Source organism: Mobula hypostoma, chromosome 2 (genome assembly GCF_963921235.1).
Source record: "Mobula hypostoma chromosome 2, sMobHyp1.1, whole genome shotgun sequence".
NCBI classification, from domain to species: Eukaryota; Metazoa; Chordata; class Chondrichthyes; order Myliobatiformes; family Myliobatidae; genus Mobula; species Mobula hypostoma.
Window position 1 is genome coordinate 192,107,550 of NC_086098.1, and position 15,024 is coordinate 192,122,573.

The window sequence follows — 15,024 nt, forward strand, 5'->3', positions numbered from 1 at the left end:
TATTCCTCCCATGTGTATATTCTCATTTAGGTGAGGGAAAAGGAATGAATAAATGATTTTTTTTTAATTGAGTAATATAAAATCCACATTATAACACGTATTTCTCAAGATAGGTATATCACTGTCTATTTTTGCTTCCATTTAGTTTATCAGCACTTTTAAAGTTAGCCAAACCATATGGCTCTTCTGGAGGAGGTGAGGGCTGCCCTCGGAGAACTGACAGTCTCTTCCTGAAATCCTTCTCTCGTCCTGTTCCCATCCCCTGCTTTCTAGGTTCTCTTACTATTTCCCAAGCAGATCGGGATGATTGCTCAGCCAGGCTTTCCCTTGGTTTGACCACGCTAACGGTCAGTCCTCTGTTGTTCACGTCTGTAGTCGCCTCCTCCACCGTCTGGTACAGTCGCATCCCTTCTTGGTAAAATACCCTCAGTTTAGCAGGATATGGGGCTTGGAACTTAATCTTTTCTTTCTTTAATATTCGTTTCACTTCGAAATATTCCTTCCATTTCTGTAGGACCACCGGAGGGTAATCATGATCGAAGTATATTAACTTCCCGTTCCAAAATACCCTCTTCTTACCCCAGGCCCTTCGTAGAATCTCCGCCTTGCTCTTGAATCGAAGGAATTTAAGCACTATGGAGCACGGTGTACCTTCTCTTTCTCCGGGAGGCCACTGGACAAGCGAACGATGCGCCCTTTCAATTTCAATCTCCGTAGTCTGTGGAATCTGCAGCGCTTCCCGCAGCAGCTTGTCTACAAAGTCCATCATCGACAATCCCTCTGCTCCTTTGGGAACATTATAAATCCTGATATTTTTCTGTTGCGATCTTCCCTCCTGGTCAAGCAATTTGCTTTCCTGTTGATTTAATATTTTTATCGTCTTACTTAGTATCTGTTCCACATTTTGCATGCGATCTTTCATCTTCAAAATTCGAGTCTCTGCCACCGCTATTTTCTGATTGACCTTGGCGAGCTCTGACTTTATATCACTGAGTTGCTGTTTTATATCTTTTTGGACTTCCCTTGTCTCTTCCACAATCCTTATCATATTTGCCGCTTCGCCTGCACGAGGCCCAGCGTCAGCCTCACCGCCATGCGCACGTGTAGGAGAGCCACACGCTGTACCTCTCTCTTCCATCGGCTCCGCAGTGATGCTTTTTTTATCTCCATTCTTTTTCCTCATTTTTGCCCCCCTTATCAATTCAGATATTTTCAAAAGATCTTATATTTGATGGATTAACAGGGCAAAATAGGCGTTTTTCCAGAGGAGCTATTGATTTAAGCTGCCATTCTGAACGGTGACGTCACCGGAACCGCTGAAACAGTTTTGTATGGAGGAATGGTCTCAAATTCCTCATTGTCATTATGCAAATCTGTGATTATTTATATGGTGTACTCAGTATTGGTTAGAAGTACAATTGTTTGTGTGTAATTAATTAGGCAGATTGGTTCAAAAAAGTATGTGAATCCCTAGGGCAATGCCTTCTACAAAAGCTATTTGCAGTCAGGTGTTCCAATCAATGAGATGAAAATGGAGGTGTGGGTTGTAGAGGTGCCCTGCTCTATAAAACAGACACACAAAGGCTACGTCCACACTACGCCGGATAATTTTGAAAACGCCGGTTTCGAGTAAAAACAACAGGCGTCCACACTAAGCGTTTTTCAAAGTATCTCCGTCCACATTAGGCGAATATTTGGGTGAATCTCCTCCTACTGGGCATGTGCAGGACACGCAGAAAACAAGCTAAGAAGAAACGGTATACTTTGTGCACGTTTGTCCAGTTACAGAGTAGAAAATCTTTAAAGGAATTGCTCTTGGCTCTCGCGCAGGAGGACTTAAAACTTAAAAAAAATAAATACTGGAGCGTATGGAGGCAACCGACAGGGAGTTCACGGACAGTATGACCCAGCTGACGACGAACATTGAAAAACTGACTAACTCTGTTGCATTAATAAAGCACCTTGTTAAATGTATAAAACGTCTGCATCAGTGTTATCTTGTATTTCCATACAATGTTACATTAGGCTGTTACACATCTATTGTCAGAGAAGTACTTGCATAAGTAGGTAAACCACCTTCATACAAGCAAGGACAGAAAACAGGGCAAAGTGAGTATACTTATTTATTCAGTAAGCTATGGGTCAAAGTATTTGGTGAGTACGTAACTCTTCTGGCTTCAGTCTCATTGCCGTCTGTTCTGAAATTGTTAGGTGGTGACGTTCAAGAAAACAACGAACATCTGTTCCGGCACATCATGACAGCATTTTTAAATAGTCAAAAAAGCTCACTTTACAACTTAACTCTCACGCCGTTCACACCGACTGCGCGTTATTACAGCTTGCGCAGTACCAAGCAGAAGTAGAAAAAAGCATTGTTGTTGTGGTTTTGTTATGACAACATTTTTAAATCTCTCCGTTTACCCCGTACACACTACGCCAGATACTAAGCGTTTTCAGATTTATTCACTCTGGAGAATGTTTTCGAAAATCTCCATTTTCGGGGGCTGAAAACGCTGGCTCAGTGTGGACGGGAGGGCAAAACAAAGAGAAAAAGCTTTGTTTTCAAAATTAACCGGCGTAGTGTGGACGTACCCAAAGTCTGGTTACTGACAGAGCCTACTCTTCTAAAGAAAGATCTGTTGATGTGCACCGTGCCTTGATCAAATCAACTTTCAGAAGACCTTGGAAAGAAGAATTGTGGAGATGCATTGAAGCTGGAAAAGGCTACAAAAGGCATTTCTAAAGACCTCAGTGTTCATCACTCGACAGTAAGAGAAACTGTCGGCAAGTGGAGGAAACTCAGTACTGTTGCTATTCTCCCTAGGAGTGGGCATCCTGCAAAGATCATACCAATAGTACAATGTGCAATGCTGAAGGAGGTGAAAAAGAACCAAGGGTAACAGCAAAAGACATGCAGAAATCTCTAGAACTTGCTAAGATCCCTGTTAAGTGTGTCCACTATAAGAAAAGCACTGAACAAGAAGGTGAAGGACACCACGGAGGAAACTTCTGCTCTCCGGAAAAAAACATTGCTACAAGTCTCAAGTTTGCAAAAGACCACCTGGATGTTCCAGAGCGCTTCAGGGACAATGTTCTGTGGACAGATGAGACAAAAGTTGAACTTTTTGGCAGAAATGCGCAATGCTACATTTGGAGGGAGAAGGGCACTACACACCAACATCAAAACATCATTCCAGCTATGAAGCATGGTGAAGGAGCATCGTGGTTTGGGGCTGCTTTGCTGCTTCTGGGTGTGGGTAGCTTGCAAATAAAATGAAAATTGTGTCGGGAGATATTTTACAGGAGAATGTCAGGGTAGCAGTCCGTCACCAAAGCAGAATAGAAGTTGGGGATGATGCAGCAAGATAATGATCCAAAACATAAGGGTGAATCAACATCAGAATAGTTTAAAAAGAAGAAAAATTGTGTGTCAGAATGGCCATCAGAATCCAGATTTTAACCCAGTTGAGATGCTGTGGTATGACCTGAAGAGGGTTATTTATGCAAGGTATCCCAGGAATATTGATGTACTGAAACAGTTTTTTATGGAGGAATGACCTAAAATTCCTCTTCGTCATTGTGCAAGTTTGATCAGCAGCTACAGGAAACATTTTGTGGATGTTATTGCTGCGAAAGGAGGGTCTACCAGTTATTAAATACAAGGGTTCACATACTTGTTCCAGCCTCATCTGTGAATGATTAAATAATGTGATCAATAAAAACGTGAAAAATGCAATTGTTTATGTGTTATTAGTGTAGGCAGATAGTGTTCGTCTGTATAAAATAAACTATTACCCTGTGATTGATGAACCTTTGACATAGCATAGAAGGCTATGGATACCGCTGGCAGAGAAGACATTAGAGGCAAAGTCATTAAATTATATTCAAGAAGAAGGTATATATATTTCTTAATGCAAAGAGAGGAAAGGATACAGATAGAGGCAGGAACAAGGCACCAACCAAGTGATCAGCCATGATTGTGTTGAATACTGGAGTGGGCCCAAAGGAATAAATGGCTCTCTCTCTCTGTCCTCCTTCTTGGAATATAAGACCATAAGATGTAGGAGCAGAATTAAGCTATTCAACCCATTGTGTCTGCTCTGCCGTTCCATCGTGGCTAATTTATTAATCCTCTCAACCCCATTCTCCTGCCTTCTCCCTATAACTTTAAATGATTTGACCTCCACAGCTGTCTGTGACATTTAATTCTACATATTCACTACTCTCTGGCTAAAAGAACTCCTCCTCATCTCTGTTTTAAATGTACATTGCTCTATTCTGAGGCTGCAACCTCCGGTCCTAGATGCCCCCACTATAAGAAATGTACTCTCCACATCCATTTTATCCAGACCTTTCAATATTTGATAGGTTTCAATGAGATCCTCCGCTTATTCTCGTGAACCTCTCCAATGACAGCACATCTTTTCTTAGATAAGGGGCCCAAAATTGCTTGCAATACTCCAAATGCAGTCTGACCAATGCCTTATAAAGTCTTAGCATTGCATCCTTGCTAACATGTTCCAGTCCTCTCGAAATGAATGCTAACATTGCATTTGCCTTCCTTACCTCTGTCTCAACCTGCAAGTTAACCTTCGGGGAATCGTGCACAAGGACTCCAGAGTCTCTTTGTAACTCTGATTTTTGAATTTTCTCCCCATTTAGAAGATTTTATATGTATGTACAGATTAAATAAGTAGTGCAAAAAGGGGGGAAAATACTGAGGTAGTGTTCGTGGGTTCAATGTCCATTCAGAAATCTGATGGCAGATGGGAAGAAGCTGTTTCTCAATAGTTGAGTGTGTGCGTTCTGGCTCCTGTATCTCTTCCCTGATGGTAGCAATGAGAAGAGGGCAGGTCCAGGGTCATGGGTGTCCTGAATGATGGATGCTGCTTTCTTGAGGCGTTGCTCCTTGATGGTGTCCTGTATTATACCAGCAGAGCCACCCCACCTCCTCTGCCTGCTGTCTGTCATTTTGATACAAGGTGTGTCCTTGGATGTTAAACTCCGAACTATGATAATCTGTCAGCCACGACTCAGTGATATACAGCAGGTGAAAGCCTGTTTCAAGTTGTGGTTCTGCAAACAAATTGAGGCAACATTTTTATTTATGCATTTAGAATGGATATGAATTAGCAAGCTATAAGTTGTGTTCAGGAAAGCATATTAGTCCCTCTTAAGGATAAGAATAATGTTGGCGATTACACTATTGGTAATAACCAGTTCAATAGCTCCCAACTGCTGATCAGGATACCTTCATTTTGCTTGGTATTACAATAATGTCATCAAGCTTTTTCGATCTACAAATTCATAATCTGGTTAATATTTTTACATCCAGCATTTTGTGATGATATTTATGCCCTAACTGTTCTTATATAACTTTAAGAGTCACAGGTCTTTTTAGCATTTGTCTACTTTGACTGGTCTTTTCTTTCTTCTCCAACTGGAAAAATAAAATTTCAGGAGAAATTCACATTGGTACTCAGTGTATTTGTAAATTAAAAGGAGTACCCCAGGCAGCCCTGAACCTGCAGTGCCATTTAAAAACATCTGATTGTAGCTTCAACTCTGCATTCATGTCTGCCAAAGATAACTTTTATCCCTTTGTTACAATTATTTGTCTGGTTTAAAAATATTCAGGGACTCCCTGACGGTACCCTTTGAAGTAGAGTTCCAAAGACTCTTGAGTCTCAGAAAAGACTTTGCCTCATCTCTGTCTAGAATGAGCAAATGCATATTTTCACACGAAGACCCTTAGAATCTCCCATGAGAAAATATTCTGCGCATATCCACACTCTTGTAACCCCTCAGGATTTTCAAAGTTTCAGTCTAGCTACCTCTCATTCTTTTAAAGTCCACTCATTACAGACATAGATGTCCTAACCTTTCCCCAAAAGACAACTCACACATTTCAAGAATTATCCATCCCTTCCCACCTTGGTTTGAATCTTTCTTTTTATATCTTTTTATTGAATTAGTACACAAAAGGTAAACCATATAGGCACTGATACACAGTTGCAATATAACTTTACAAGAGATATTAATACACAAAAAAAAGTTAGTACAAACAGTGCAGTTTAGATATAAAATAACCAGGTAATATAATAGCATACTAATTTTCAAATATGTCAATAAGGGAAAAAAACCCACCGTGCAACTAAACTAAAAAGCAAAGCAATGGGCTAACTAGGTATCAAGTAGAGTTAAACAACTTAAAACAATCATGTCCTCAAACCCGACCTCCATAAAAACAGTTAAAAAGCAAGAAGGGAATGTAAATATGGCCAGAGAAAGAAAAAAAAAGTTACATTAAATGAAAAGGTTGAATAAAAGATCTCCAAGTCTGTTCAAATTTAACTGAAGAATCATAAAGATTACTTCTAATTTTCTCCAGATTTAAACATAGTATTTTCTGGGAAAACCAAAAAAATGTAGTTGGAGCATTACTCTCCTTCCAATGTTGTAAAATACATCTTTTCACCATTAAAGTAAGAAATGCAATCAATCTACGGGCTGAAGGGGAAAGATTACTGGAAATTTTAGGTAATCCAAAGATAGCAGTAATAGGATGGGGAGAAATATCTATATTCAATACCTTTGAAATAATATTAAAAATATCCTTCCAAAAAGTTTCCAGAGTAGGACAGGCCCAAAACATATGAGTTAAGGAAGCTATCTCCCCATGACATCTGTCACACAAAGGGTTAATATGAGAATAAAACCGAGCTAATTTATCTTTAGACATATGTGCTCTATGGACAACTTTAAATTGAATTAGGGGGTGTTCAGAACCGATAGAGGAAGTATTAACTAGTTGTAAAATATGCGCCCAGTCATCCACCGGAATAATAAGACCCAATTCCTTTTCCCAATCTGACCTAATCTTATCAAATGGAGCTTTCCTAAATTTCATAATAGTATTATAAATAATAGCCGTTACACCTTTCTGACATGGATTAAGGTTAATTATAGTATCTAAAATATATATAGGAGGTAGCGTCGGAAAGGAAGAGAGTATAGTACTTAGGAAATTTCTAACTTGGAGATATCTAAAAAAATGTATTCTTGGTAAGTTATATTTGTTAGATAATTGCTCAAAGGACATAAAGGAACCATCTAAAAATAAATCCAAAAACCGTGAAATACCATTAGTCTTCCAAATTTGAAAGGCATGGTCGGTGGAAGAGGGAGGGAAGAATATGTTACCTAAAATAGGAATCGCAAGCCCAAATTGATTAAGATCGAAAAATTTTCGGAATTGAAACCAAATACATAAGGTATATTTAACTATCGGGTTACAAACCAGTTTACAGCATTTCAAATCAAAAGGAAAAGAAGAACCTAAAATGGAGCCAAGTGCATAACCTTGAGCAGATTGTAATTCCAATACTACCCATTTAGGAATAGATAGTGTATCTTGATCAAGTAACCAAAATTTCATATGTCGAATATTAATTGCCCAATAATAGAATCTAAAGTTAGGTAATGCGAAACCTCCATCTCTCTTAGCTTTCTGTAGATGTATTTTACCCAATCTCGGGTTTTTATTTTGCCAAATAAATGAAGAAATTTTAGAGTCAACTTTATCAAAAAAGGATTTAGGAACAAAAATCAGTAGTGCCTAAAATACATATAAAAATTTTGGAAGAATAAACATCTTAACAGCATTAATAGACCAATCAAAGTTAAATAAAACCTTGGTTTGAATCTAGGTTGCTATTGTAGGAACAGTGAAAACGGATGAAGAAACAAGATCTGCAGTCATCATGATTGTGAAAGTACAGTAGTTGGAGCATTTTTTAAAAATTGATGGCAATAGAATTTAAATGTTATCAGGTTATTTACATTAATTGTGCCTTCATATTATCTTGAATGTTTGTGCTGTATTGTCATTTATAGAAACAAAGGGCTGTTTTTGTTTTTTTTATAGCAATTTTCAGCATTGACAGAAATAATCTTCCGCTTTGTTACAGAACCCACAGAGGTAAGAAAAGTAGTACAATTTAATAGTACTGTAGAGTGCAGGTAGTTTTCAAACAGTGACATTCTTCAACAGGAAATTTCACACTAGTTCAATTCCTGGTGTGGTTAGTTCAATAAATTGAACTGAAATCATACTGCTCTGGCTACCAGAAAAGTTAAAAACTTTAATATTGATTTTTTTAAAGGCATATTGTAGGTGTTACTTTGTTTGTGTAGCCTTTTAATCAATTAGTTTTTTTTAAAGTTCTTAAAAAATTATTTCTAGTCTTCTAACTTCAGCAATGTGAATTTTTAAAAATTTTAGAGGTATGCATATGTCTATCATATCCACAATGTTGTTTTCTTTCTCACTTCTTCAAAATTCCCATCCTATCTCTCTGCATTGGATACCATGCTCAAACAATAGGGCATCCAGGGGAAGCCGCACTAAGGTCTATGTTATTGTTGCTAAGAATCAAGTATTAAAAGATGAAGAAGAATGGGCAAGGTTTACCTTCTTTACATGATTATTCTTCCATTCTGATTTTAAATTCAGCTTTTGCTTTTCAGTCCTCTAATAAAGAAATTCATAGTATCAGATAAAACTGAAGATGTAAAATGATCTCATTGTTGTCTGATTTGTCATTACACTACCTTCAGTAAGAATCTTTATCATGATGGGAACTTGTTAAACTTTAAAGCTTTTAATTCTGCTTGGAATTTTAAAAATGTTTTAAAACTAACAATTTCTTTTTCTCTCAAATGTCCAGTCGGTGCGCTTATTGAGTGAGCTCTGCGAGTTTGCGTCACAGAATGGAATGAGTTCAGGCCCATTGAAAAATATAGTGAGAAGTGTCCTGTTGATTCCTAATGGTGAGGGGACGTTGGATTTCTATCAGGTGTACTGCTACTGTTTAGCTTTTTAATCTCTCCTTTTCTTTAGGGAAGTTTAAGTATCAGTAATATATAAAATTTTACACATTGTTTGTGCTGTGCAAGTTTTGTTTCTACAGTAGATAATCAAAAGCAGTGAAGCTCCAAACTAAACATGTTTACTACCCACAATTACTGGTCAATCAGTACCATGACTTAAGGCAGTACGATCAGCTAACTGAACTAAATTACATGATTTTGCTTGTATGATTTTTAATCTTACAAAAGGCATTTTTATTTATAATATGTAGAACAATACTCAGCTGACATACATTTGGTCTCATTCTGGATTATATTCTGTATTTATTTATTGATTGATTATGAGAAAGAAATGAAGGAAGGCATGTTCTGCTACTTTTAACTTGCTTCTGGTTATTCCTAACTTAAACACTCAGACATGTGGAAATTAAATGGAATATGGATTTAACCATTACTTGTGATTGCTGAATCTCTTATTCTCTGTGTTAAGTGAGCTAGAGATAAAAGCTTGCTTTTGCTATTTTTCCTAAGCTACATAAGGGTAGGGAAATAAGATGTAAAATTATTTTAAAATGTTTATAACAGTTATATTAAGAATTTTATGAGGAAAATGTACATAATTAAAATTAAAGTACGCTCACTTTTCCTACAGGTGCCTTGAAAAGAAATTTGACAGCTGAACATGTCAAAGCTGATTTCATTACTCTGGGTATGTTGCATTCAGAATGAACAAAATACCTTCAATAAATTATCCTCCTAAATATTAAAATATGCTATCTTTTTCTTAATTATCAAGGACTAAGTGAAGAAAAGGCAGGATGCTTTGCAGATCAGGTAAATTATTTATTTCCACCACATATAAATATTATGGAAATGAGGTGGACACATTATAGCTTTAATTTGAGTTTTAAGATTTGTTTCAGTATCATTATTCAAAGACTGGGTGATGAGTCAACTTGGGAACCATCAGTAAACCATGCTAGAATGCACGCTTCAATTCAAGGATAATCTACACTGACAGCATCTTTTTCAACTGGCATTGTTCTCAAGACATTTTAATCCATAATTACGTGCTCTTCTGATTTTTCAATGCTGGCTTAAGATCCAGTTATAAAGTATTAAAATGTTCTGCAAGAAATGGAAGTTTTTCACCATATCTGAATTTAAAAATCCTGTGTCTTTAGTAATTAATGTATTAAGTTTTGGGTTCATTACATATTGCTATTAAATCAGGGTACTTACCTGATTTGAGCATTAAATTCCAGCGATATGTAATATAAAGAAGTAGACTGACTTTTTAACCAAAGAGAAGGATGTGCATTTGTAAAAACATAAGAAAGAGGAGCAGTAGGAGTCTGGTTCTTTAGTCCTATTCCACCATTCATCAAGGTTATCGCTGATAACAAGAACACAGGCAATTAGAAGCCAGAGTAGCCTCTCTGCTCCCTCAATCCTTCAACCCATACAATATGTTCAAAGCTAATCTGATACAGCCCTCAACATTGCTTCTGTACCAGTTCCACATAGCCACAATCTTTCAAAAATTAACTTACCACTTCTTTATATGGCTTCACTGACGCAACCTCTATAACCCCTTGGGATAGAGAATTCACCACACTATTAGGTAGGGTGTGATTTGGCTAAAGAGAGTGCAGAAAAGATTCACAAAGGTGTGCTTTGATTAGAGGGCTTTAGCTATCAGAAGAAATTGGACAGACTAGCTCTGTATTTGGAATGCAGGAGGATGAGAGGTGACATTGATCAAGGTATGTAAAATTACAAAAAGCATAGATAGGATGCATAGCCAGTATCCATTTCACATAGTAGGGGTGTCTAAAATTATGTTCAGGTGAGAGGACGTTTAATAGAAACATAGAAACATAGAAAATAGGTGCAGGAGTAGGCCATTCGGCCCTTTGAGCCTGCACCGCCATTTATTATGATCATGGCTGATCATCCAACTCAGAACCCAGCCTTCCCTCCATACCCCCTGACCCCTGTAGCCACAAGGGCCATATCTAACTCCCTCTTAAACATAGCCAATGAACTGGCCTCAACAGTTTGCTGTGGCAGAGAATTCCACAGATTCACCACTCTCTGTGTGAAGAAGTTTTTCCTAATCTCGGTCCTAAAAGGCTTCCCCTCTATCCTCAAACTGTGACCCCTCGTTCTGGACCTCCCCAACATCGGGAACAATCTTCCCGCATCTAGCCTGTCCAATCCCTTTAGGATCTTATACGTTTCAATCAGATCCCCCCCTCAATCTTCTAAATTCCAACGAGTACAAGCCCAGTTCATCCAGTCTTTCTTCATATGAAAGACCTGCCATCCCAGGAATCAATCTGGTGAACCTTCTTTGTACTCCCTCTATGGCAAGGATGTCTTTCCTCAGATTAGGAGACCAAAACTGCACACAATACTCCAGGTGTGGTCTCACCAAGGCCTTGTACAACTGCAGTAGTACCTCCCTGCTCCTGTACTCGAATCCTCTCGCTATAATGGGATCTGTGGGGTAATATTTTTCACAAAGATAATATCTGGAAATAGCTAACAGTGGAGGTAGTAAAGGCAGAAACAGTAATAACATTTACGAAGCATCTGGACAGTTATTTGAACAAGCAAGACATAGAGGAATGTGGAATTAATAAAGGCAAGTGGGAATAATATAGATGGTCATGATAATTTTTATGCTGTACATCTGACTGTATAAGTAGCTGCATTTGCAGGCTAACTTTTCGTGTTTCACGCACAAGAACACGTAATTCTTCTGTATTCTGCTGACTTACCGTTTCACTCCTTTTAGGTAAAAGTCTGCCTTTTGATTCCTGGTACTAAAGTTCATGACCTTACACATTCCCACCTTAAGCTCGTATTGACAAGTTTTTGCCTCTTTCCAAGTCATTAATATAGATGGAGAATAATTAATGGGCAAGAACTGGTCCTTGCGCACTCCACCAGTTAAATCTTGCTCATCTGAGAAAAACACCAACTTATTCTGATTCTTAGCTTTCAATATGATCACGAATTGTCAATCCATGTCAATGCACTTCTAACATCATAGCTCTTTGATTAGGGTACCAGCTTTTTATTTTAATACAGCCTTCAAATACCCTCTGGAAATCTAAATACACTTAACTCCTATTGACTTTGCTTGTTATACCCTACCTCAATGCAAATTTTCTGCCCTATACACAGTATCCATTAACATTCAGAAATCTGTTAGTCTATGTTTTGAATGCATTCAGTGACTGAACCTCCTCAGCCCTCTCAGATAGAGAATTGCAAAGATTCACCACATTTGAGAGAAAACAAATGTCTCCTTCTCTAAACAGATAGAGAATTGCAAAGATTCACCACATTTGAGAGAAAACAAATGTCTCCTTCTCTAAACAGCATACTGATCACTCTGAAATTGTGATCCCTGTGTTTAGTTCCTTCAGTAAGGGGAAACATCCTCCCTGCCCGGTACTCTGCCCGCCTTTCCAACTGATGTATATTTTCTGCTGTAGCCTCAAGCCTGTGTGGATTTTTTTTAAGTTTCAAGCATATGTCCTCTAATTGTTCTAAACTCTAGAGAATACAGGCTTGTCTCTTGTAACATAAATCCACTATCCCTGGAACCAGTCTAGTGAACCTTTGGCTGCACCTCCTCTTTGATAAGTACATCCATTTTTGGGGAAAGAAACCAAAACTGTTCACATTGCTCCAGATGCAGTCTCCAACTAATTATAGTAAGGCTTCTTTACTTCTACATTCAAATCTTATCCTAAGAAATATTAACATACAAATTGTCTGTTGAACCTTCATGTTAGCCTTCAGCGAGAAGTGTTAAGTGATTTATTTTGGGAAGTCATTGAAATGGTAGCCAGTAAATGATACACTACTGATGAACAGAGTGACTGGGACTACAAGTCCATGGCTCTCTGAAGGTGGCAACGTGGGCTAACAGGATGGTGGAGAAGTCAATGGTTGTGTTTGCCATCATAGGTCAGGGCAGAGCCTGTAAGAGTAGGGATATTTTGTTTCATCTTCACAAAACTCAGTTTAGGCTGGAGTAATATGTGGAGTTTTGCTCACCACACTGAAGGAAGGGTGTCATTGTGCTGGAGAGAGTGCAGAGAAAGTTCACTAGGATGTTGCTCAGATTGGAGGCCTTTAGTTATGTGGAGAAATTCAATCAGTATGGCTTATTTTCCCTGGAGCAAAGGAGGATGAGTGAGTGTATCAGATTGTGAGAATCTTCAGTAGGGGTAATGGTCAAAATCTTTTTCCCATGATAGGGATTTCAAAAAAAAGTGAGCATAGGGTTGAGGTGTGAGAGGGAGGAGATTTAAAGGAGTTCTGAGAGGTAGTGTTTTTTTTAAATGCAGAGTGTTATTTTGCTATCGGGGAAGTGCTACCAGAGGATGTAGTGGAATCATATACAGTGACTATGTGTTAGGCACATTTAAGTAGAAATGGCACAGAAGAATGCGGTCCTAATGAAGGCACATAGCATTAATATAAATGGGCAAATGGCTGGCATTAACACGATGGACTGAAGGGCCTGTTTCTTTATTGCATAACTCCATAACAAACACTGAACCCTGTAGTTTACGATTAAACACAACCTGCTAATCTGACTATGATATCTTTTTATCGAATAATCAATTCTCACATTCCATATCGTTATATTACCCTCGATCTATATGCTGAGTAACCAACCCACTGATTGTCCCATAGGTGTTCTTCCAAACTCCATCTCGGCTCATTCCAATGCGGAGAAATGTAATCATTGCTGTAATATAGAAAACAAAACTGCTAATTTTTATATACCATGGATTGCAAATGTTACGCAGTAATAACTAGATAATGTTAATTGAAGAAGTATTGGCCAGGACGCAAGATAATTCGCTTGCTCCCCTTTGGCAAAATGAAGGTTAAAACTGAAGGGGCTCAAAAATATAGAGGTTATTTTGAATTTTCTGGTGAGTCTAGTTCCATGTGGCTCTTATTGTTCACAGTATTTTCAACCCTAATTTTTAACTTCATATTCGGTGGGAGAAAGCAGAAGAATTTCATGATGAAACGATATTACCCAATGTCCATAAAACAAGTAAAGGGGTTTAATTGAAGATCATTAGGTACAAATTAGTCTTCTATCTCAATATCTTCAATATTTAAATTAATAGTTTTTTTGTGTTCTAAAAGAATTAGGGATTATGAATTGAGAATGTGGAGTTTGGCTGTGATTATATTGAATGACAGAATAGGCTCAAAGTGCTTTATTCTAGAATATGTCTCTGCTCTTAAAATTTAATAATGCTTGGATAAATCTTACATTAAAAGTATGGCAGAAGGTGGTTAATTCATGTGGAATTAATAACATGCTAAAACTCTTTAGATGGTGTGCATATGATACCGAATTCCTTCCCAACAGAGGAGATAAAAGATTTGAGCTATGGATAAAGAAAGGTCTTACAACCTACCTCTCATTTATAGATAAAAGAGTATTACAAAGTTTCCAAATCCTGCAGGACAAACATGGCCTAGAACATAATGACTTTTTTAGGTACCTTCAAATACGAAACTATGTTAACCAGAGTTGTAGATATACAGACCTATCAACAGTAGAATTAGAATTTTTCAAGATTCTGAATTCGGCTTGCAGTTCAATACCTAGTAAATCAGTTTCTCGCCTATATAATGCACTCTCCCATGCTAAAAATGTAAATACACTGTATATTAAAGAGAAGTGGGAGAAAGAAGCGGGGTTGGTACTTTCAGAGGAGGCTTGGGGGAAAATCTGCAGCTTTCAATGGTCCTCGACTAATTCTTTGACTTGGAGAGAACATTGTTGGAAAAACATTATAAGATACTTCAAGACCCCATATCAGGAAAAATATAAAGATACAAATGTGATGTGTTGGAGAAGGTGCGGCTCCAAGGAGGCAAATCATTTTCATATTTTCTGGGATTGCCCTAAATTAAGTCTATTTTGGGAAGGTATTCATAGAACATTAGTTAAGGTACTTAGGTCCCAGATACCTCTGAACTTTGAGACGCTCTATTTGGGGCATGTATTGTTCCTTGAACAGAAGGAAGATATAAAGTTGCTGCAGGCCCTCTTAGCGGCAAGTAAGAAATCAATCACTAGAAAATGGCTAAATCCAA

General features: G+C 37.9%; 1 protein-coding gene across 1 annotated transcript in view; it reads left to right on the plus strand.

Moving 5' to 3' along the window:
- The window catches only part of commd7 (COMM domain containing 7), a 29,963-nt gene that overhangs the window by 4,330 nt on the left and 10,609 nt on the right, over window positions 1-15,024 (plus strand). Inside the window, exons 2-5 of the mRNA XM_063041303.1 lie at window positions 7,928-7,981; window positions 8,730-8,832; window positions 9,524-9,580; window positions 9,668-9,705. Coding sequence (XP_062897373.1) covers window positions 7,928-7,981; window positions 8,730-8,832; window positions 9,524-9,580; window positions 9,668-9,705 — 252 coding nt within the window. The remainder of the gene's footprint in view (window positions 1-7,927; window positions 7,982-8,729; window positions 8,833-9,523; window positions 9,581-9,667; window positions 9,706-15,024) is intronic.